We start from the raw sequence: 24,449 nt of genomic DNA on the forward strand, positions 1-24,449 counted from the left end.
GAGATGAAAGGAGATTTAGGAAAATAAAGATGTGAGTGGCACAATTTCACAGAGGCTCTTTGCGTTGTGAGGCGTTGAGGCTTTAGTGAATGACACAGTTACTTTCAAAAGTATAGAACCTTCTTGTGGATTTAATTTTCATCAGACTTCTCCCACTAAATTTTTAGACATAATATCTCTTTCCTTTCAGGCAGCAAATGTTGACTCACAATTGCATCTTATTTGCAACTTTTCACCTTAGAATATCCAGGAGTGTCAGAAAATATACACTGATAGTCTCACGGGTTTGGATGCTTCCATTTAGAATTCTATGGCGCTGGTGAGCCTTTTTCGTTTAATTTACAGATCGTTGAGGAAAGCGGCTGGGGCTGGGACCATTTTGGCATCCGGTCGACTGGGGCATCCGGTCAGCTCTATGCCCTGAGGGCACTGGACTATGAGGACGATACCCATCGCCAGGGATTCAAATTCATGGTACAAGTCACTGATCGAGTAAGTGAATCATCACAACTTTCTCCCTCTATTGCAAGTATAGCCAGGTTTAGCCTTTGTTGTGGAACTGGTTTTGGAGCACGAAAACTTAACACCTGTCTTTCCTGACCCCTGTTTTCTTTGAAGCCTCTCGCCATATTATAGCAAAGGTAAGTGGTCGATTCATTTACCTGTCATGGAGTAAATGTGACAGAACTTGGAGGGTAAGGCGAGAGATGCATTAAAGAAAAGGTGAGCAAGGAATGTTCAAGTGATTTGGAAGCAAAAGAACTGATATAAAAAAAATGGAATATACGTCGAATGAGAATGAGAGAACAATGAAAGAAACTGCTTAGAAAATTTCGAAGTACTTCTGAAGAATGGAATGTCTCAAGAATGAAAAAAATAGAGAATATGGTAAAAAAGAAGCCAAAATGGAATGCTTTACGTCTGTGTTTTATCAGAATTTGGTCAAGATGAAAAACTGCATAACAGTTGGCTGGCAAATTGTGTATCGCTTCGAAATTTTGGGAAGAATGGGAATAGGAAGACCAAGAAGTTGTTGACTGGATAGGGTGCAAGAGATACGGACCAGACACGATTTTGCAATCATGAATTGTGGGAGTGCTTTCGTTTGTGTCGTGTGTAGGTTTGTGTGTATGTGCGTGTATCTTTCTCAGTGTATGTTTGAGTGTGTGGGATTTCAGTGTAATATTTAGATTGTGTGATATTTTGCATATTAGTAATAATTTGAGAGGAAAGGTCTTGAACAGGAGTAATGATTATCATCATTTTAACCTAATGCTTTGTATTACTTTTGTGTCCTGAGACGGAATAACTGCGGGATTTAGGCATGACATTTCTTTGATCTGTAATTTTCTGTTGTCTGTCGATACATTTCTTGACCATAACGACCATCTATATTTCAACAAGGAAATATATATATGTATGTATATATATATAATATCGCTCTAGGTAAAAATCTCCGCGTTCTATTGAGATTTGTGTAATAGAGTCGGTGTCACCTCATACCTCCCTTGACAGTTCAGTGGTCTAGAACCTCCACTGAACGTCGTTGGGACTCTCTGTTCGGTAGTTCGATAATGCCAGGTGACGAAACGTTTATCAGTTACAATTCCCCTTCGGTACTATTTCCGAGGTATAATGAACTGGATATTAAACGACGTTTGTAGGTTAATGTTTGAGTTTATAAAATACCTCAGTGATATATATATATATATATATATATATATATATATATATATATATATATATATATATATATATATATATATATATAATGTATATAATGCGTATGCATATACATACATGCACGTACGTAAGAGTTGCTCCTTTCAGGACAGTGGTTCTTAAACTTTTTTGCTTTGCCCCCCTCTGCATTATGTATAGATCCCACGCCCCCTGCCCTGAAATTTTTGCCAACTATAATCTATAAACAATACGTTGTCTATTTGCATGCTATTATACTTATCATAACAATAAAAGGCAATTCATAAACAAGATTTGAAATTAAAATTGACTTCTATTTTGAATTTTTGGCATGTTTTGAGATAATTAGAAAATATATGGAAGCAGCGATAACGTTTTTGACAATTTTGTAATTAACATTATAAATTAAAAAAAATAACAGGCACCATCTGGCAACTCTGCTTGCGTCCCCCCTTGGAAGCTTCTGGCGCCCCCCCAGTTTAAGAATCACTGTTTTAGAAGGTGATTTAAGTTAAAACCACCGTCCCGCCCCATTGATCTGCAAGTAACTGTTTTCTAGTGTTTACGTATGTTGTTAATTTGCTTTTATTCATTGTTTTTCGCTCTCTCCTCCTTTTATGAGTTACTTTAAGTTTTTTAGGTTGTAAAGAAGCGTTCGTTGTCATTATTTTATTTCATATACTCTGCATTATCATTCCTCTCTCAGCGTTTTTAAATATATTCTTGAAATTTTGCGCATATGTGTCGTTTTGCCTTTATTTCTCCATTTTCTGTGTTAAATCGTTGCCCTGTTTACTTCAAGAAGACGAAAAATCACATTTAATAATTTTAGGCCTCATTTTTTATATGAATAATGTCAAGAACTATAATTAGGAACTTTACAGAAACGTATCAAACTATCATTTCCATAAAAATGTGTTCTTAGATTCTCAACCGCAACCAAACAGTTAAGGGACTTATTTTTTTACTAATTTTTTTTTTTTTTAAACAAGAGGAATCTTACCGGCATACACACAATCTGTTTATTGACTTCTCCAGTGCATTTTTTTTTAAGCCGAATACCCCTAAACTAAATTTCAAGAACAGTGTACAATTTGTTATTATGTATGAACTATTTTCTCCTCTTTAGCTTAATGCTAGGTATGTCATTGTTTAGCATTTTTAACAGTTAAAGCAATTGTCTTTTCCGATTGTCGTTCACGGCAGTTTGGACCAAGAATAATTACCTATATGCTACAAAAAATAGATATAAGTGATGACTTATATATTTAGTAATATTGCATATAGAATGGCCATTGGTACTTCTCTTATATTCATTGTATTATTCTTAATTATTTACGTTAGGTTGTATAACGTTCGTTATAATATATTTCTTGTTACATATTCCATGCGTCGTAGGTTTAAAACAATGATCATTGTTTTATGTGCTTCTTGTTACATATTCCTTGCGTCGCGAGTTGAAAACAATGATCATTGTTTTATTCGAGGGAATTCTCCATCGCGTTACCTGCATTACCGTTTTGTATTTAAGTTTCAGGCTTAAATCTGGTCACCTTTTTCTCACAGCATCAAAGGAGTTGCAGACGTCTTGTCCAGATTGTTCTCACTATATTCAGTTCTCCATTTCACGGAATTTATTCAAACGACGCCTTTGGAATCATCTTCTGTTCATCGTCGCTTCAGGGGGAGGGCGGATGGGTCGACCCCAGGCACCAGGACACAGCCTGGGTGGGCGTGAGGCTCCGAGATCTCAACGACAATCCGCCTCAGTTCGTCCGTCCCCACGCCCACGTCACGATAAGCGAGGACGCCCCTCTGGGCACTTTGCTGACTACTGTGTCCGCCCACGATCCAGACGTCGTAAGTATAATCGTTTTGTTTTTTCAGGAGAAGCGTTTTAAAGTTTCGAAGTCCTATAACTGCACCGAGATTTTCATTTAGACTTAAAATCTTCCCAGCGCCATCTCTCGGCCAAAAATGCACTTAGACTTACGACTTTATGACCAAAAGACGCAGAATTAAATGGGCAATCTTATGAGCTATGTAACTCAAAACTTCAAATTTTTGAGTTACGACAGTCTTGTAATGATGGAGCGATTTGTGTTTTGACTTGGAGACGCTGATTTCATTGAGCGCAAATGTTATATTCACAACTTAGTGATGGACGCGTGTTTCGACTTTGTAATTGGTACCCAACATGAGGTAAAAGTGTGAGCTTTTATTTTTTTTTTAATTTGCATCACATGGTCAATCAATTTACAAGCTATTTATGCTAAAATTTCATTCTTACTAGTCCTGTTTCGATTACATGACAAGAATATCTGTCTGCTTAGAACTACTGAATCTTTCCTATATAGTGACCCCCAAGGGTTTTCGGGGGTCGTTATCTAGGACTCATATTTCTTGGGGGTCATTATCTTTATGGTATTCACAGTCCTTGCTTTATGTTTTTACGGTAATCCCCAACGGCCTTGTACTAAACACGCCGCAAAGGTGGATACATGCCGGGTCAAAACCCTTTGGGGTCACTGTCTAGGAAAGATCCGATCTACTTTGCTGATGACAAAGATAAACCTGAACAATAAAACACCGAGATTACTGTAGATTTCACCAAACTGCTTTTTTCATTTTTTTGTCCGAAGACGATGGCGAAACGCCTCTTCAGCTATGAAACAATACAGTGAGACTTAGAACTTGAAATGAAATGCGAATTAACCAGAAGAAGAAGAATTGACAGAATTTTACTTGCATAATGTCATTCCTTTTCCTGTGCCCGGAAAATTTTAAGCTATTCCAGCAAGAAATGATGTCCATTCTTTCAGATTGCTGACAATGTCATCATTGAAAGAACAGCTTTCATTTTTCGGGCTTGTTCACTCATTGTTTAACAACGAGTCATCATTTCAGAACTTTGCCGATAGTGAAATACAGGTCTTCTAAAAAAAAAAAAAGTATACCTTAGTTTAACCAGACCACTGAGCTGATTAACAGTTCTCCTAGAGAGGGCTGGCCTGAAGGATTAGACTTATTTTACGTGGCTAAGAACCAACTGGTTACCTAGCAACGGGACCTACAGCTTATTGTGGAATCCGACCCACATTATTGCGAGAAATGAATTTCTATCACCAGAAATATATTCCTCTAATTCTTCATTGGCCTGCCGGAGATTCGAACTCGGGCCCTGCAATGTGCTAGCCGAGAACGGTACCAACCAGTCCAACGAAGAACTACCTGCATAAACAGATGGATAATACTTTTATGATCCACGTTATTAAATACCTCGATATAGTATTACACGGACATGGTGTTATTTATTTACTGAAATTACGGAAGGTATCCATGAAACCTCATATTTTCACAGAGACGGATGAGCATTGCCGAATTATTTTCACAAAGGTTCAATGAGGTCCCTAAAATTCAACTTTCACTTGAAGGGATAAATCTCACCTCTGGAAATTCATTTGTTGTAAGCGAGTCTTGACCTATTTTCAGGGGGGTATCCAGTTCTTTGGAATAAAATGCTCTTGAGGAAGGGCTTCATATTTTATTTAGATTCATGCCTTCCTGGTATATTTAACTACAAAATTGTGACTTCGTTTGCCCACGTATGTTTTCGAGCAGTAAAAGTAAAATGATGTTTATAGATACCAAAGGTTTCAGTATAGACAAGTGAAACCATATTTACAACGATACTTCAGAATGCTAGAGCGGTGGCGTCAACTTTAGCTTATATCTGAAGAACAAAAGCCTCGTTCAAAGACCCTTGCTAAGCAGTGATCCCATCCACTGTAACTCAGAATCCTTTGAACTTCACTTGTTTGCCAAGGAATCGAACGACTGAAAGCTACAACGCTTCCGTTAGGAAGCATGAAGTGGTTTATTGATTAGTATTCTCGCGTATAGTTATTCAACGAAGGACAGAAATGGACAGGTTGAAAAAATATCCCCTTGGGAATGCAAAAAAAGGTTCATTCCGAGTTGGGATGGTCGAACGTTACATAAGGTTCGCTTGCGCTGAAGTCAGAATTTTTGTTTTGCGTTATAAGTATTTATGATTTAATCTCAGTGTTTGCGTCTAAAGATTTATCCTTTTTTTATGTTAGCTGTGGGTTGATTTATTACTGTACACTATTGGTGTCTTAGTTCTAAATCAAGTGGGCAGGATTGTGAGCAGGATTTTCGGTTTCGTAGAAAGTCCTTTGAGAGCGTACTTGCACTTCAAATTTTGTTTCGCGATTTAAATCCCGCACCGAATGAAATTTACAATGGGACGCGGCGGGGCTGCAACACAATGGATGCAACTTAAGAGGTAGGGTTAATGAACGAATTTGGATTGTACCAAAATAAGTGGAACAGAAACACATTAAGACTGACAAGGCGCAAGTATAAGGATCATATGATATATCTGGACGGTAAGATGAATGACAAAGGAATATCTTTATTTATTATGGCGCGTCATTTTTGTTGGTCTAAGCGAAAACATATTTCTTCTAGATCTTATCGTAACACCCAGTAAAGAGACATTAAAAGTTCTTGAGGTGTTAGTGACAGAGAAGTAAATGAATATGTGGCAGCGAGTCCCAAATAAAATAGAAGAATCAGGAAAATACAAGGAAAAGTGAAGATAGCGACGTTGCAAGCTATCAAGAAGAAACTTGTAACATGTAAACCACAGATCAAAGCAGATTTTCACGATTTAGAATAAGAGTTAGCTGGGAAATGAACAGTTTGGTGTTTTGCATGCCCACGGTTTAGGTCTTAACGTTAGAACCTCCGGCAAATCTCACGAAGGAGACCGAGTCGGCAAGACCGAACGGTAAACTTAAAGGAACGTAATAAATCATAAAAGATCTTACTAAGATGGGTTTGGAAACTAACAGTCACCAACACACACATAAATACATAAATCATCATGACTGCTATCAACAACAACAACTACAAAAATACTACAATATATTCAGATTTATGCTTTCAGTGCTTCGATTATCACGTCTTGAATCGCCTTCTCTCTCTCTCTCTCTCTCTCTCTCTCTCTCTCTCTCTCTCTCTCCTTTTTGATTTCAAAATAATCTTCGGCAGTCTTGACTCCCTTCTGCACGAATTCCTAATTCAATTGGCGTTGCTAAAAAAGAAATTGCACTCGTAAACTGTGGGTCACCTGAAATTAAGAGGAAAATATATAAATTTTCCTGGAAATGGGAAACAGTTGTAATATATTTTTTTGGGGACACGACCCCTGTAATTTGCTACCCCAGAATTCCCCCTTTGCCTCAATCCCCTTAACCGGCTGCTAGTTCTTCCCCGACTTGCAGACTTCCCAGTTGAACTGAACTGAATATAGAATTTAGGCCAAAAGCCAAGTACTTGGGCCTATGAGGTCATTCAGCGCTGAAACAGAAATTGACAGTAAAGGGTTTGAAAGGTGTAACAGGTGGAAAACCTCAAAGCAGTTGCACTATGAGATAGAAGAAAGAAAATATGAAAGGAGGTACAGTAAAAGGAACGAAACGGGTTGCAGCTAGTAATGCCTACAGCGTACCACACGAGGCGCACTGACGGCGCTAACCCCTTACGGGATACTTCCCAGTTGAGACTTCTGACTCTAATGAACTGTTGTTCGATATGGCCTCTCACTAATAATGAAAATCTTCATTGGGGGAAATTTAGAAATTCGACTTCTAAGTTAATTTGTTTTTCCATTTGATGAAAAGATTTTAAAACTTTTTAAAAGTAATTTGCCAAAAAAAAAATAGTTTCAATCAGAAATGAATTTCCCATGCACGAAATCAAGATGTATAGTTGTACTACACGCTGTAAAAGTTTCATCGAATTCGGTTCAGTCATCTTGGAGTTATGAGCTTTTATTTTTGAAAAAAAAAAAAAAAACGAAGTTTTGGGAAAATGGCAGAAGACAAACATTATGGTTATTTTGTGATAACTATGAAACTATGACAGTTAGAAGGCTCATTTTTGCACAAAAACTATTTTATCATATATAAGAAATATGCCTTGAATTTTCGATATAATCAAATGAGCAGAAAAGTGCTCTCTCTTGATTTATATGTTACCTAAAATTTTGCATATATATATATATATATATATATATATGTATATATATTTGTATATATATATATATATATATAAATACATACATACATATTTATAACATATTTATATATATAATTATTACATATATTACATAAACATATATATATATATGTATATATACATATTTTATATATATATAATATATATATATATATATATATATATTATATTATATATACTACATATATATATATATATACATATATATATATATATATTACCTATATATATATATAATATATATATATATATATTTATATATATATATATACTACATTTATATATATACATATATATATAGTATATATATATATATATATACCTATGTATATATATATGTATATATATATATTTATATATATATATATATATATTTATATATATATATATATATATAAGGTATAAAGTATACATATATATATATATATATATATATATATATATATATATATATGTTTATATTTATATTTATATATATTTATATATATCTATATCTATAATATCTATATAATTATATATATATATATGTAGCATATATATATGCATATATATGTATATAATTATATATATATACATATATAAAATATCATTGTATATATAAATATATATATATATAATATATATATTATATATATAAATTATATATATATACATATACATATATATATATATATATATATATATATATATATATATATATATATATATATGAAGATAAAAACCCATAAAAAACTATTTGGACGTTGCAACCATATATTTTGAGCACTTCCTTCTGTGTCCATATTCACTGGTAAAATATGGACACATGATGTGTTACAAGAGCATTAAGTAGGTGTGGCATTATATATATACATTGTAACACATCATCTCCCCATATTTTACTAGTGAACAGGGGCAGAAGGAAGTTCTCAGAAGAAAGTGCTCGAAAAAAAAATTTATATATATTTGGTTGCAATGTTATAAATAGTGTTTTATATATGCATTATAATAAAAAAAACACACACATATATATATATATATAATCATATATATAAGTTTTTTAATCATAACAAAAAAAAATTCTTTAATATATGCTATCAATATAATGTTCCCTCCATAACCTATAGAAAATAGCATATGCTACCTATAAAAAAATAGTAGGCTATATGCTATCAGTGCGAAATTTTTTTCTCGTAATAAATTATTATAAAAATAAATGCCCTAATTAGGTTAGGCCAGGGCATGGTATTCTAGGAACGGTTTTTCCTCATCGTTTTACACTCACCCTTAAGTTTCCCTCATAACCTATAAAAATATATGCTATCACTATAAATTTTCTACATAACCTGTACACTCTGCCACTGTACATGTTTTCCGTTCAGAAACTGGAGAGTCAAATAAACGTAATTCTTTACAAAAGGTCCGCATCAATATTTGGTGTTTGTTGGATGTGTTGGGTTGTGCCCTTAAGGGGGGGTCTTCGCCCCCCCAGCTACGCCTAGGTAGGGGCACGGCGCCCTAGGTTAGGTTAGGTGGTTGTGTTAAGTTACTGTACATATTAAGGGGTTTTGTATTATTTTAGTTAGGTCAAACACCAAATATTGATGCGGACCTTTTGTAAAGAATTACCTATATAAATATTTATAATATTATGAAAAATAGATATCACTAATTAGAACACCGCTAATTTGAATATCACTAAAACAGGAATTAAATCACTTACTTAGATGGGCGTTCTGTTGTTGCTGCTATCCCAGGCGAGACAATTCCCGTTCGCTTCGTCCATCTCTTGTAACAAACTTACGAGACGCAATTGTTCAGTATTCTCCCTCATAAGGGGCGGTACTTCTCTCGCTCATGGCAATGAAACTGCGTGAATGCACTACACGGTAAGAAAATCCGAAAAGGAAATGCGTCACAAAGCACTAGGACATCATAAAACCCTACGCTCTGTTTGGAACTGTTACCTACTTATATAATTTCATATTTCCGAAAATACGCAGTAAAAACATGTAAAGACGCACGAAATATCATATCTATACTAGTTAGCATCGTACATCTGTGATAACGAGTTAAAGATATTGAGATACATAGATATATATTTACTTTTTTGATATTTCGTTTGATATTTTTTTTAGAGAACGAACAAGCTCTTGTCGTAGAAAATGGGTGGTTTTAGTAGGATACTGAAGTAAATTTCTCACTTTCTACTTTCTAGAATTGGCAAGTCATACAGACATTGTACGACAATTTGTGGCTCAATGTCGCTCACTGGGCGATATCGAGATACATAGATACATATTTACTCTGATATTGCATTTTTTGAGAGAGAGAGAGCCAGTTTTTCTCGTAGATAATTATGTATTTTAGTAGGAAAGTAAAGTATATTTCTCACTTCCTCCTAAAAAGTCATACAGAAATTTTGCGACAAATTATTCACTCAATGCCACTCAAATGCCAGTAAATGCGGTGTACAAAAATGTACAAAAACCCACTTAAAAATTTTTTTATTAGCAGTAATATTTCAGAACATGTTTATTTAGACATACACCAGTCCAAAACTGTAAAAAAAAAAAAAAAGAAAAAACCGATAATTCCTCGAAATTCAGCTCCAAGTGACATCGATATAGACGAAGGTGATACTTACGTATACTCTTGTTCTGATGTCCTAGTTCCAACTCATGTATAACTTGAGTGTACATCTGATTTCTATTCATATAACTGTAATATAAAGCCAAGGATTTTGGTTTAAACTGGTGGCTTATATTCCGTGCAAATGTTCATAAATTTCTTGCAATTCGAGCATCATCACACTAATGAAAAATAAACATATGCAAGACTTGTTTTTAGTTGGAAAATAATGTTAATTTAAATGTTTCTTAGTAATCCATTGGGAAGACTGTGTGTTTTTGATCAATTATTTCGATCCATGACCACCGAATCATTAAGCAATGTCTACTTTCTTCATCGATCTTTTGCGAACACACGTAACTGCTGAATTAATATACATACATGCATACATACATACATACATACATACATATGCAATTATATATATACACACATATATATACATATATATATATATATATATATATATATATATATATATATATATATATATATATATATATATATATATACAGTTTTTCTTTTAATCTTATTTTGGGGCTAGAATTATACCAATAACAGTTTGTGAGAGAGAGAGAGAGAGAGAGAGAGAGAGAGAGAGAGAGAGAGAGAGTTTCAGTGAAGTAGATTAATACTAGATTAAATCAAAAGTATTTATACCTCCTGAATATCAAATTCATATACTTTTTCATAGCTCACTTCCAAAATTCTTTTTCCCATGCAGTTTCAACCATTTTTTAAAACCTAGTGTACAAAAACGATGAATATACTATTGCACCCCCGCCCCCACCCCGGGCCACTCGCTGTCTTAAAATCTCAGTGCGGATGTTTGTAGGAAGCTGAGTCTTCAGTAGAATTTTTTCCTTCGCTGCTACAGTTCTGGAACTGAGGCCTCTGCAATTCGTCAATTTCTTTTATGACAAAGATGAATATCGGTTGCGAGGGAGAGTTTCCTATTTCTTGTCGGACTTTTGACATTTCTTTTAAAGGTTTCTGTTAGGGGTTTCTGCATCTCAGCAGTTTCCAATTTCCTTCATTTGTCTCTTTTTATATTCCCTTTTTTTTTTTTTTAAGCTTTTAGATTTTAGTTTATCGATTTTCTGGTTGAATTCTTTTTGCCAATTGGATTCGAGTCTTCAAAAAAAGTTGTAGGAAAAACTTGTCAGAAAAACTTGGTTGTTAGTTTGCTAATAGTTCCTGCAGCATAAACTTCCTATGATAACGGTGTGACGCCAAATAGGTAGCAATAAATAAAAAAATCAGTTAAGTGATTTCCATTCTTACAAAGCTTCTATAGTATAGTATATCTCTCTATTCCTGATTGAATAAGAAATCTAAATTATATGCAAATGCATTACTACCTAACTGGAGTTATTCGTTAGATGTTTACAAGTCTTAGATGGAAAAAAAAATAGAAAATTATATAAACACGTATATATGTATGTATGAATGTATACATTCTTGTGGTTGCTATTTATTTTACTATAATAATTGCTGAGTGGCCTTTCTCTTCTTCTTCTTCTCTCTCTCTCTCTCTCTCTCTCTCTCTCTCTCTCTCTCTCTCATTTCATCAGACTTTATATATCGACATGTTCCCCTTTCATTCCATTTCCCCAGGGAGGTGGAGGCCAAGTGGACTACTCGGTGGTAGGTGGCTGGGACTCGCTCCATGTGGACGAGAGCGGAGGCGTGACGCTGTCCCGCCGTTTGGATCGCGAGGCTGAAGAGGGCGCCTTGGGCATCGCCCAAATCCTGGGCACAGACAGGGGAGAGCCGCCTCTGACCGCCACCGCAACTTTGACGGTCACCGTCACGGACGTCAACGACTGCGCGCCTCGCCTGCTTCCTCCTCAGGACGTCCTTCACGTGACGGAGGGCGCTCCTCCCGTCCTGCTCGGCGTCCTGACGGCTACCGACGATGATGTATGGGCCCTTGGGCATGGGCCTCCCTTCAGCATGTCGCTCTCGCCGTCGAATCCTTCTTATGTCTTGGATTTGGTCAGCCTGAAGTTCTATCAACGTGAGTATGACGGTGTTGTTTGGTTGCTGTTGATGAGATTCAGGCTGTCAAGCCTGGCACTCAGGCTCTTTCAGTCGTTCAGAGTTTGAGACGGCAAAGAGAGGGAGTTGGAGTGGTTGGACAGCAAGATAGAGATTCCCAGATCCCCATGTTTCTAATGTGTTGTCCCCCAAGATTAGCAGATTCTATAGAGTTTTAGGTCGACGCGGTCAACATGCAAATAGGAAGCCGTGCTCTTTTAGACTTGACGTGCCATCTGTAAGAGAACCTTGATAAGGTTTTGAGTGTAGAGTAGTTCAAATAGATTTTAGTGCTGCTTTCGATTTAGTAAATCACTAGGCACTTATTTACAAACTTCAGAATCTTGGAGTGGGTGGAAATGTTTTAGGATTACTTCAAGATTTCCTTAAAAGGTACGAAGCAGCGAGTTGACTTAGATGGGGTCTGGAGTTCCACAGGGTAGTGTTCTTGGGCCACTGTTATTTTGCGAGTTGCCGTTGATGGGGTCTGGAGTTCCACAGGGTAGTGTTCGTGGTCCACTGTTATTTTTAGTGTATAGAAGTGATGTGGTTGTTGGCCTGGAAAACAAGATTGTTCAGTAAGTGGACGTAGTAGTGTCTCCACTTATGAGAAATGAAGCTACCCTTAATCTCAGTCGGGTCGTGGAACGGGGCAGTAAATGGTGCAGTTAGTGGGGTATGCGGCTGAACTCCAGTAAAACGAAACGACTGTTGATTACCAGATCTCGTCCAGATTTTCCACCTCATCCTCCCCTGCAAATGGATGGGACTCTGCAGAATGAGTCTGATGTAGCTTCTAACTCATATCTTACTTTTGAGAGAGGTTAGGTTAGGTCTGCTTCTGCTAGAGATTTATCTCTTTTAGACAGAGTGGTTGGTGCTGATAGGTTTCTGTTTCCTAATATTAGCAGTTATGACTTGGACCATCGACGGATGGTCTCTGGTTTGTCAATTTTTCATGTATTTGAACAGAGATCTTTCACCTTCACAACTGATCACTGATCCCATTTTCCTGCCGAGAGAAACCAGATTTGCTGAACAGCAGCACCAATATGTAGTAAATGGGCCTCGCTGTCAAATTTCTCAGTTCCAGAGGTCCTTTATTCCTCACACCCTTGGACTGTGGAACAGTCTCCCCGAGGATGTCGTGAAATTGGAACTTCAGAAGTTCAAGCGAAGATGCGATGCATTACTACCCTAATACAATTCTTCTTGAATTTTAATAAGTTAATTACATTTTTATCTATTTATTGATTTGTTAATTTTTCTCTTTTAATAAGTGATATCTCTTCTTTCTGTATTTCCCTTTACACTCCTCTTATCTCTTTCTACTGAACACCACATTCTTTGGGAGCTGGAAACCCAAGTCAATGGGTCCTAGTGGGCTTGATCCATATGAATGGGGTTCATCTGAATAATAATAATAATAATAATAATAATAATAATAATAATAATAATAATAATAATAATAATAATAATAATAATATTATTATTATTATTATTATTATTATTATTATATATATTCCACAATAATATCAATATTATTATTTATAAAAAAACACATTCTTTGGGAGCTATATCAGGTCAATGGGTCAATAATTGTCAATGAATGTGTTCTTCTGAATGACTTTATAAAAAATAATACAAAATAATAATTAATAATAATAATATTATCTTATTATTCATCTTAGACTGAAGATGAACCCAGGACAGGGCTCTCAATTTTTAGTCAGTTTTTTTTTATAAATCAAAAAATATACCACTGAATATTATTGTGGACCTTATATACAGATATCCATTCTCGATCTAGAGGAAAAAAATCAACAAATAATAATAATAATAATAATAATAATAATAATAATAATAATAATAATAATAATAATAATAATAATAATAATAATAATAATAATAATAATAAAAGGAGATGAAGTATATTGGTCTAAGATTGGAACTAGGAGAAAACCCCTACAGTTGCACTAAGAGTTAATAGTTAAAGAGGCTGGGCTGCAAGAATAAAGAACCTTGCAATACTTCAACAATACAGCATCATGGGATATTCACTGATCTCGTAAATTTAGATATTCTAAATCCGATGGATTGATCGTATTCCCATATTTTTATATTAATGATCTCGATGGAAAGCTTTGCAAAACATCCTAGGAAACGGAAGTTTAGATGCTGTTATGACAATTATTATTACAATACGAAGGTTATTTATAACTAACTGCCGATTCTGTGAATTGTATAATCAGCACAACTCGTCTCGTCGTGATGTGTTGTTGCATTCATTCAGCTTTCTTTTTAACTCTGTTCTCGTCGTTAGCTTTCATTTTTCTTTTTCATTTTATCGGTACACCATGTTTATTGTTATTTTACAAAGATTAAAGTTCACGTAATACATCATAAATTTCTAAAAGGAAATCAAATAATCATAATTGCATATTCATTGGTAATGTATTTGGTTATTTTGATTTTCATCAATCTGAAAATTACATATATATATTTTTTGACATGCAACTCTGTATTGAGGAGATTAAACGATAATCATCTGTTAAAATGCTCGTCTTGTGGCCATACCAGATGCCAGTCATGAAATCAACAGCCAATATTGCTAATGTACTACTATTCTTTATTTGAGTGTGGCTGAAAATGCAAGTACAAAATTTCCATAAAACTTTCTTACTTAATTTTACATATTCTTTCAATCAGACTTTTGAACCAGCTGACCAGTCTTTTTACAAAGTAGACAAAAAAAACTAAATGAAGATTACTGTCTCTCTCTCCACAATTCAGACATTTCTTACATGCAACTATTTTTTACAATAGCTAGTCTGTCATAAGTGGCTAACACCTCATGAATAAATTTGTATAAGATTACACAACTATCAGATGCTATATATACACTGAAAACACTTTTCCACATTTCCTTCCATTTATAAAGAAAAACCAAACCTATCGTAATCAAATTTAGTGGTTGTTTCATAAGGCCATAACTGTGATGAGCTCATTATCGCATCATTAACATCATTCAGTCTTTGGCAGTTGGCCTAGTAGTTATAGGAGGTGCCACCAAGATATCTGAAGCACCTTCAGCGAAAGTTGTAATGAGTGCAAAGTCAATTGACACTCTGCATGCTTTGAAAGTCACCAAATGATCAGACAGGCTCATGATATAATGTATTAAACGGAATGGGCTAACTCTGGTAAAATAAAAAAAAAAAATCCTGTACGTTGCACCTCACGTGGTGCACTGTAGGCATTACTCAAGGTTATTAGCAGCATCCCGCCGACCCTCAGCCGCGCCCGTGCTCTGGTCATTTACAATACCTCCGTTCCTAATATCTTTCTTCCAAGCACCCCAACTCCCTCAGTTCACTCCCTCTGCCCCTGAGTGGCTGAAAGCACCCCAGAGCTTGTCTTGATAGCCACATTTTCTATATCATAATGATGTGACGTGTTTGTTTTTTTGTTTATTTGTCCTTTGCGCCACCAGACGTCGACAGCGGTCGAGGAGGAGCCGAGTTATGGACCCGAGGCTCTCTGGATCGCGAGACCCATCGGACGCTCCCTGTGGAGGTCGTGATTGGCGACGCCGGAGGCCTCAGCAGGACGCAGATCGTCACGGTTGTTGTCGATGATCTGAACGACAATCCCATGAAGCCTGGTGCCAAGACGGTCTACCTGTGGAAGACCCAGGTGAGAGAGAGAGAGAGAGAGAGAGAGAGAGAGAGAGAGAGATATTATTAATATCAAATTGCCTGGTGTCACAACTACTAAGGTCATGACATGACGATAAAGAGACAGATTATCAATATTAAATTAGGTGGTGTCACAATTACTTAGGTCATGACGAGAGAGAGAGAGAGAGAGAGAGAGAGAGAGAGAGAGAGAGAGAGAGAGATATTACTAATATCAAATTACCTGGTGTCACAACTACTAAGGTCATGACATGACAATAGGGAGACATATTGTCAGTATTAAATTACGTGTGTCCTACTTAGTGACAGAGAGAGAGAGAGAGAGAGAGAGAGAGAGAGAGAGAGAGAGAGAGAGAGAGAGAGAGAGAGCTTATTAATATCAAATTACCTGGTGTCACAACTACTAAGGTCATGACATGGCGATAAAGTGACAGATTATCAATATTAAATTAGGTGGTGTCACAATTACTTAGGTCATGACGAGAGAGAGAGAGAGAGAGAGAGAGAGAGAGAGAGAGAGAGAGAGAGAGAGAGATATATTATTAATATCAAACTGTCTGGTGTCACAACTACTAAGGTCATGACATGACGATAAAGAGACATATTATCAGTATTAAATTACGTGGTGTCACAGTTAATTAGGTCATGACAGAGAGAGAGAGAGAGAGAGAGAGAGAGAGAGAGAGAGAGAGAGAGAGAGAGAGAGAGATATTACTAATATCAAATTACCTGGTGTCACAACTACTAAGGTCATGACATGACGATAGAGAGATAGATTATCAGTATTAGATTACGTGGTGTCACAGTTACTTAGGTCATGGCGAGAGAGAGAGAGAGAGAGAGAGAGAGAAACGGTTCCTTCCCTGCATAATATTTTCGAATACATTTTGTAAACCGTAGGCAATTTGCAACAATCATCTAGGACCCCACCGAGCAATTGCTCTTTCCCCCGCAGGGCAGCGGATCAGACGCGCCCTTAGGCCGCGTGTACGTAGACGACCCGGACGACTGGGACGTAGCCGACAAGACGTTCCGGTGGGCCGGGAAGCCTCATCCGCTGTTTACGCTGAATGCCGATGACGGCTCCATTTTCGCTTCCAGCCTTGTGCGAGAAGGAAGGTAAGTGAAAATATACCCAGATGGAGAGGACTGAGTGGATTTGACAGTCAGATAGGCTCAGCCAGTCCAAACGCTCGGGCAAAAAAGGGTTAAGTCAGTCTGCGTTTAGAGTCCCTTCCGTCATAGAATAAGCAGTTGCCATCTATACTTCAGAAGGGATTGGCGTTTGTAATGAATGCCCCGAACTGTGAACAGACACGGCATCTAGCCCTATTGAACTACTGGGTGTGCAGTATCTCACTCTGTCACACAATCATGTTATTTTGCGTTCCCCAAAGGTCCTTTTTTCATTATTGCCATAAGAACGATCTCGTTTTGCATTTTCATTTACGCTTTGAGGCAATGGCATTCGCCCGTTTTTCCAGGTCGTTTATGAGAATATTTTCGCGTTATTTGTTTTATTTGATTCATTTATGGAGTCTTTTTTTTTATACTGCATGGTTAGACCGTAATGCAGCAATAACGTGTCTTGATAAATCAGTATTCAGCATTCTCCTCTTTTACATTACCTTAAAAATATTTTTTTTAACTTAATAAAGTTTGTATTCCTATGACAACTTTTTAAAATGCCATTTAGCAGAAAGTCGAATAAAGTTTTCTGCACCGTTGAAACAATCACAGCATTATATTGTTTCATGACAGGGGCACAATATTACAATACCCTCATTACAGAGACATCATGTGGGCATAATCATTGTACCTGAAAAAAAATGAAAACTATTAGAATGTGCATTTTAGGTTGTTTTAAGATCAAATGCTCGACAGTAGTCTCATTAGCTGTAATCTGCATAATAATGATCAGGTACTTTGTCATGAGCTATGATAGAGAAAAATGTACCTTTTTCCTTATAGAAAGGTAAGCCTCCCCCTCACAAAAAAGGATGGGATTGTAACAAAGATAAATAAATATCACAAAGATACAACTGGAAGTCCAGTATAACATATTAACCATTAATCTCTCGTTCGTAAGATAAGGGAAAGTTGCTTCACGAAGGAAATAAGCCTACTTAGTAACCTCAAAGGTTCATTTAGGTTTCTTGACCGCAGTGAAACAGCCCAGTGTCCCCTTCTCTTTAAAAAAAGACTCTCGATGGACCGTGGAACGTGACTCAGAAAAATAATATCATAATTGGGCTTATGTATAGATGTTTTGTATGTAGTACATACATACATACATACATACATACATACATAAACATACATACATACATACATAAACGTACTATATGTAAGCCGTTTCCCTAGGTGAAGAATTAGGTCTAAGGTGGTACACAAGAAAACAGCCACTTCGGTGAACAAACTCGCTGTGCAATAAAGTTCCTCGACATTAGCCACTTCATATAACTACAGGGAATGCTCACCAGTAGTGCGTGGGACCCTGCATAAAAACAGCAGTGTTCACTCCTTGCACGATGGTAGAAATCTCAAAACGCTGATTCATCTTTTCACCTTAACTAACCTTTTAATCACTTCTATGTATCACCACATTTCTCCTATACCAAATTTTCTACACAAAAGATTCATCTGAACAGTTTCCAACTTTCTCTGCCATTCGCATTGAACATCCACACTTCACTCCCATAAAGGAGAGTGGGTTTAGTAATCATTTTATCCATTCTTATTAGGCTTCAGTAGACACTCCCACTCTATGCCCTATCCTTTGAACTCACCCTGCTTCCCTTTTCACTGCCTTAATCTGCTCTTCAACATTATTGTCATTCTACCTTTAGCAATCATATCTACCTCCCAAAATGCATATAAGAAATGAACACTTCAGTTCTTCCACCATCCATAACATTGTAATGGTCACATTAATTCACAAATCTCTCCCAGAAAAAAAAACTCTTTCAAACTATTTCATTATTATGTTTGGAGTTTCTCTCCACTAATGACGATCTGCCTGCAGCCATCACCTGTATGTATATATGCATGCATACATGTTTGTGCACATGTATATACGTAAATGATGAGGATATGTTTGTTGCTCAAAAATCATGTTTTACCTCACACATAAACATGGCATTTTTAGTACTTTCATTAACTACATTTAACTAGAAATTAACATTTAATATTTTCCCAGTATACAGCTTAGCAGATGCATGGGAAAATTATATAAAAACAATACTTAGTTTAGTGAAAGGTCACCAACGTCAAAATTCCCTGAATGCCCGCGGTGCTAAATCATTGTAGAATTAATCCCACGCCAGTCCCCGAGATCAAGGGTGTTTTATCAAATTCCAGGGGCATCGCTTTGAATTCCAAAGTATTTTTGTTATCAAGACAGAGAGTGAAGTTTCCACCTGCGTTCAGTTATTAAGGATATGCTCTGTACAGAGCAACGGGGTCTCTCACGACGTCACTCTTAAAGAAATTGAAGTCATCTGAACAACGCCGTTGGGGTTTGACTCATTCTTCTTGAAACCTTGCCATTTTGCGATGTCACATCTATTTATCTACCCATCTATCTGTCCAGCGATAGACAAATAGATAATGTGTGTGTATATATATATAACTGACAATCACATTATTATGTTTAGACAAAGGAATTTTGAAATATCGCGCCAAAAGTTTCTTGACGATTATTGCAGTTCCGGCTCTTGACACATTTAGTTAATTTGTGAGTGAGTGGAATAGCGAAAGAAGGCCTTTTTTTGGCTGCATGATATATATATATATATATATATATATATATATATATATATATATATATATATATATATATATATATATATGTGGAGCACATGCAGTATCAATAAAACGGATAAACAAGTACTCACATTTTCGAGGACTCTTTCTTTTCATTTTTTTTATTTCGTATTTAGAAGAGCATTCAAACATTAGAGGAACTCAAATAGATGTGAGGTCAAAGCAGGTATCAACCCTATGAAACAGGTGGGAAAAAATTTTGGTAATGTTTCTGATTTTGATGAAAGACGGCCTATTTTTATCCTGCGGAAATTACTGGGCATAATTTCGTTTTCTTTAAAATCCCTGTTATACGTATCAGTACAGATATCTGGTCGAGCTGCATCAAATATTAGAAAACTGAACATGTTGCTCGAATGTCAACCAAAAACGGACCGGGGTCCAGTTGGTGATGTAATTCTAATCCTCGACAATTTGTGGGTTTTGACGGAAAACAGCTTCTGTTGCAGTTGACAGAAATTTTGACGTAAATTCAGGAAGCAGACATTTGTTGTATTTGACGTTTATCATGCTGAGTTTAGTGAAGGAGCAAAATTATTATTATTATTATTATTATCATTATTATTATTATTATTATTATTATTATTGCTGTTTTCCATGAAGTGCAGAGATTCGTCTCAATATGAAACCAGTAAAAAATGCGCCTAAGTTTCTTCGGCGCAATCGAGTTTTCCGTACATCGTATAATCAAGGCCACCGAAAATAGATCTATCTTCCGGTGGTTTCGTTATAATGCTGTATGAGCCGCGGCCCATGAAACTAACCACGGCGCTGTGGTTGGCCTAACCTATATCGTTGCCAAACACACGATTATGGCTAACTTTAACCTTAAATAAAATTAAAACCACTGAGGCTAGTTGGCTGCAATTTGGTATGTTTGATGACTGGAGGGTGGATGATCAACATACCAATTTGCAGCCCTCTAGCCTCAGTAGTTTTTAAGGTGTGAGAGCGGACAGTTAAGTATATCTTAGTTTAATCAGACCACTGAGCTGATTAACAGCTCTCCTAGAGAGGCCTGGACCGAAGGATTAAGACTTATTTTACGTGGCTAAGAACCAGTTGGTTACCTAGCAACGGGGCCTACAGCTTATTGTGGAATACGAACCACATTATACCGAGAAATGAATTTCTATCACCAGAAATAAATTCCTCTAATTCTTCATTGGCCGGCCGGAGATTCGAACGCGGGCCCAGCAGAGTGCTAGCCGAGAACGGTACCGACCAGTCCAAAGAGGAACTCAGTTTCTTGTAGATGAGTAGATCAGAAACCCACGAGACCTACAGTAGATGCTATTGATGTCTCCGGAGAGGAGACTAAAATTCCCACACTGAAAGAATAATAATGTTCCTCGTTGGCAGAGTGGTTTCCGTTCTCAGCTAGCACTCTGCTGGCCGCGAGATCGAATCTCCGACCGGCCAATGAAGATTCTTATAAGAGGAATTTATTTCTGGCGATAGAAACTCATTTCTCGCTATAATGTGGTTCGGATTCCACAATAAGCTGTAGGTCCCGTTGCTAGGTAACCAATTGGTTCTTAGCCACGTAAAATGAATCTAATCCTTCGGGCTGTTAATCAGCTCAGTGGTCTGGTTAAATTAAGGTATACTTAACTTTTTTCTGCAGAGAATAGATTGTCTCAAGGGGGTTAACATAATTAATATACTATGTGGTACGGTATTGAAATTTTGCAATGGAACAGAACGCCGACAATCATTGCAAATCCTGAGAATCACTAAGCTTTGTACATGATGTTAGCACATGAAATAAATGTGCTATTGTGTGTATGCGAAGTCACTTTCCTCGTGTTACGAAAAGCGAAGAAAGAGAACGATAGGGCGATGTTTGCCCTATCCAGTGAAAGGAAGTTAGAGAAATTGACGGTCATGTCGAGAGAAAATACCTTGGTTTTCACGCGGTAAGCTAACCAAATGAAGTTACAGCCATTAAACGATAGGAATTGTTTCTAAGGGGAAATGAACTCAAAACAGTAAGAATTTATTTATTTTTTTACTGAGACATGTTTGTGGCTATTTTTCAGTCTCCTTTAAACAACTTTCCTGTGACCAGTTCAACGTGAAATTTCCTAACCTATGCAAATCATTCGAAGTTAAACAAGTTGTGGTACTGATTATTTCATTACAGCCGGGTTGTACTTGAATCCACTACTTCACGGTTCAGTTAAAAGGAGTCTGATCTTACTGGCATTAATGCTTTAGTGAACCACCAATAAGGATAGGAGATGTTACGGTTTACAAGTCGACTTTTTAATGAAACCAGCAAATATAAGCTCGGTTGAGAAGCGATCTCACCGTACGCTTGTTTATGCTTGGGCGAAACTACCAATGAAGCTACGCGATGCCAAGGTTCAAAAGCTGCCTGCTCTACGTTCATTTATAGCATATCACCAGTGAGGATTGGCAACATAGGGATTTTACAGTGCCTTAACTCCAGTTACTTTCACGTCTTGGGTAAAGCACCGCAAAACGCAATGCTCTAAAGCTACCTGATCACGTGGCTAGGCTGAAGGCTCAATTTGTAAAGTTTACTTTTCGTCAGGGTTTAATCCACTGACATTCACTGCGACCTCATACAAAGTCTTGGATAAATATTTCAATATTTTGATTTACAGGACAACATTTTCCTCTGTCAGTAAATACGCCGTTCCCTTCGTTTGAGCAGCCACTTTCTAGATTCACCCTTCACATTAACGTGAGAGTGTATTTTTGGCGTGAAATAAACAAAATAGAAGATTTATGTAGAGTGGGTTTCTTTATGCAATACAACATCTTCTTCGACCTGAATCAGTTAAGAAGAAACAGTTGGATTTTGGAGTGGTTGACATAATATTACTCGTGAACGATGCCATAGCAGTAATTAGGAATAATCCTTGCTTCTGTCTTGTGGAACAGGTACCAGCTGCACTTTGCAGTGAGTGACCAAGTGTGGAATCAAGTGAATGTTGCTGCCAACGTGACTGTGGTGGTCAGAACCTTGACCCATGACGCCCTGACCCACGCTGTACCAGTCATCCTGACTCCCATTACTCCAGCCGACTTGACCAGGGGTTGGGCGCCCACCGTAAGTATTGCTGGAGAGCCTTTAGTTCTAGGTTACTGACGAATCCGTTTTCGCGCTTCTTAACTCTATTGTTTTCGTCCGAAAACTGACGAGTTGTTGACAGAACGACCGTCATCGAACATCTACTTAGTTGGAAAACATCCAAGATTCATTTTACTAAGCAAGAGGCAGTGTTTTAACCTAATCTTAATCACAGCTTCCAAGAAGGGTGCATGGAATAGATATCGTTTTATGCGTATGTGTGAATTTATATATATAAAAATATCTAACTTTTGGAATTTTCATACCTTTTCATGAAAGTCAAATGTCAGAGGAGTACACATATTGTCCATTACGTTTAAACCGTACGAGGTAGATACAATATATTTGCCGTGACACAGATTGAAATTAAATACGGTCAACGTAATAAGCCTAGAGGTCAAAGGTCAAATATGAATTTGGGTTATGTTTAGGGTTAGTTTATTTGTATACTAACCTTTTAACAGGAATTTACAAAAAAAAAAAAAAAAAAAATTGAGTCATCACACCAATTGGATTTGATTCTGTGAATATCACTTTGTCATTACATTTTCCTTCTTCTGCCTCATATCATACTGATGATGATCATTATTATTTTTATTTCTTTTTTTATCCCACGCAAGAATGGAGGCGGCGGCCTTGGAAAACTCCTAGAGGCAGTCCACGACATAATTTCAGGAGGTCTTCCCTACAAAGTAGAAGTCGTCAGCGTCTACGGGAAGAACGCGCCTCCTGGGACCGCTTCGACCGTCTCCTTCAGTTCTCCAAGAACAGAATCCTCGTCCAGTCATCCACAAGAAGAGGAACATCCAGGCGGTGCTAAATCATCCAGTGAGCCTCCAGCGCCAACCACCTGCGTCTGGGTGAGCGTGAAGGATGATGAGGATGCTTTCGTAGATCCTGTCAGGCTTCAGGGATTGTTGTCCCTCTACAAGGACAAGGCAAGTTGATTCTGAATGCTTCAAGAGGTTGGGGCAGTTTAGCATAATGTTTGATTAATAGGTCCCTCCTCGCTCACACCCACAAAAAAAAAAAAATAATAATAATTACACTGCATTCTATGGTAACTGACATCGAGTGTCTGTAAACAGAACCTCTTAGTTTTATCTCGTCACGTAGGCTATTATAATGCAAAATCACTCCCCTCAAAAAAAAAAAAAAAAATAAATAAATAAATAAACTTTTCGTGGCCGTTTCCACGACAAACCACATCACCAAAAATTAAATATATTGTCTTGTGAATTTTCAAACGGACGAGGCAGGCATCCAGTTCCTTCATCAAGTGCAGTTACATCTGAGGGAAAACAGAGGATATTGGGAAATGGCCGAAATATCAATCTTCTTATCGTAATTTGTTATTTTGACTT

At 36.8% G+C, this 24,449-nt stretch overlaps 1 protein-coding gene across 1 annotated transcript in view; it reads left to right on the plus strand.

The window, feature by feature from the left end:
• The window catches only part of LOC136855266 (putative neural-cadherin 2), an 81,409-nt gene that overhangs the window by 43,941 nt on the left and 13,019 nt on the right, over nucleotides 1-24,449 (plus strand). Inside the window, exons 10-16 of the mRNA XM_067132165.1 lie at nucleotides 346-492; nucleotides 3,385-3,561; nucleotides 12,037-12,439; nucleotides 15,953-16,155; nucleotides 17,113-17,276; nucleotides 22,896-23,064; nucleotides 23,706-24,027. Coding sequence (XP_066988266.1) covers nucleotides 346-492; nucleotides 3,385-3,561; nucleotides 12,037-12,439; nucleotides 15,953-16,155; nucleotides 17,113-17,276; nucleotides 22,896-23,064; nucleotides 23,706-24,027 — 1,585 coding nt within the window. The remainder of the gene's footprint in view (nucleotides 1-345; nucleotides 493-3,384; nucleotides 3,562-12,036; nucleotides 12,440-15,952; nucleotides 16,156-17,112; nucleotides 17,277-22,895; nucleotides 23,065-23,705; nucleotides 24,028-24,449) is intronic.

Source organism: Macrobrachium rosenbergii, chromosome 31 (assembly GCF_040412425.1).
Source record: "Macrobrachium rosenbergii isolate ZJJX-2024 chromosome 31, ASM4041242v1, whole genome shotgun sequence".
NCBI classification, from domain to species: Eukaryota; Metazoa; Arthropoda; class Malacostraca; order Decapoda; family Palaemonidae; genus Macrobrachium; species Macrobrachium rosenbergii.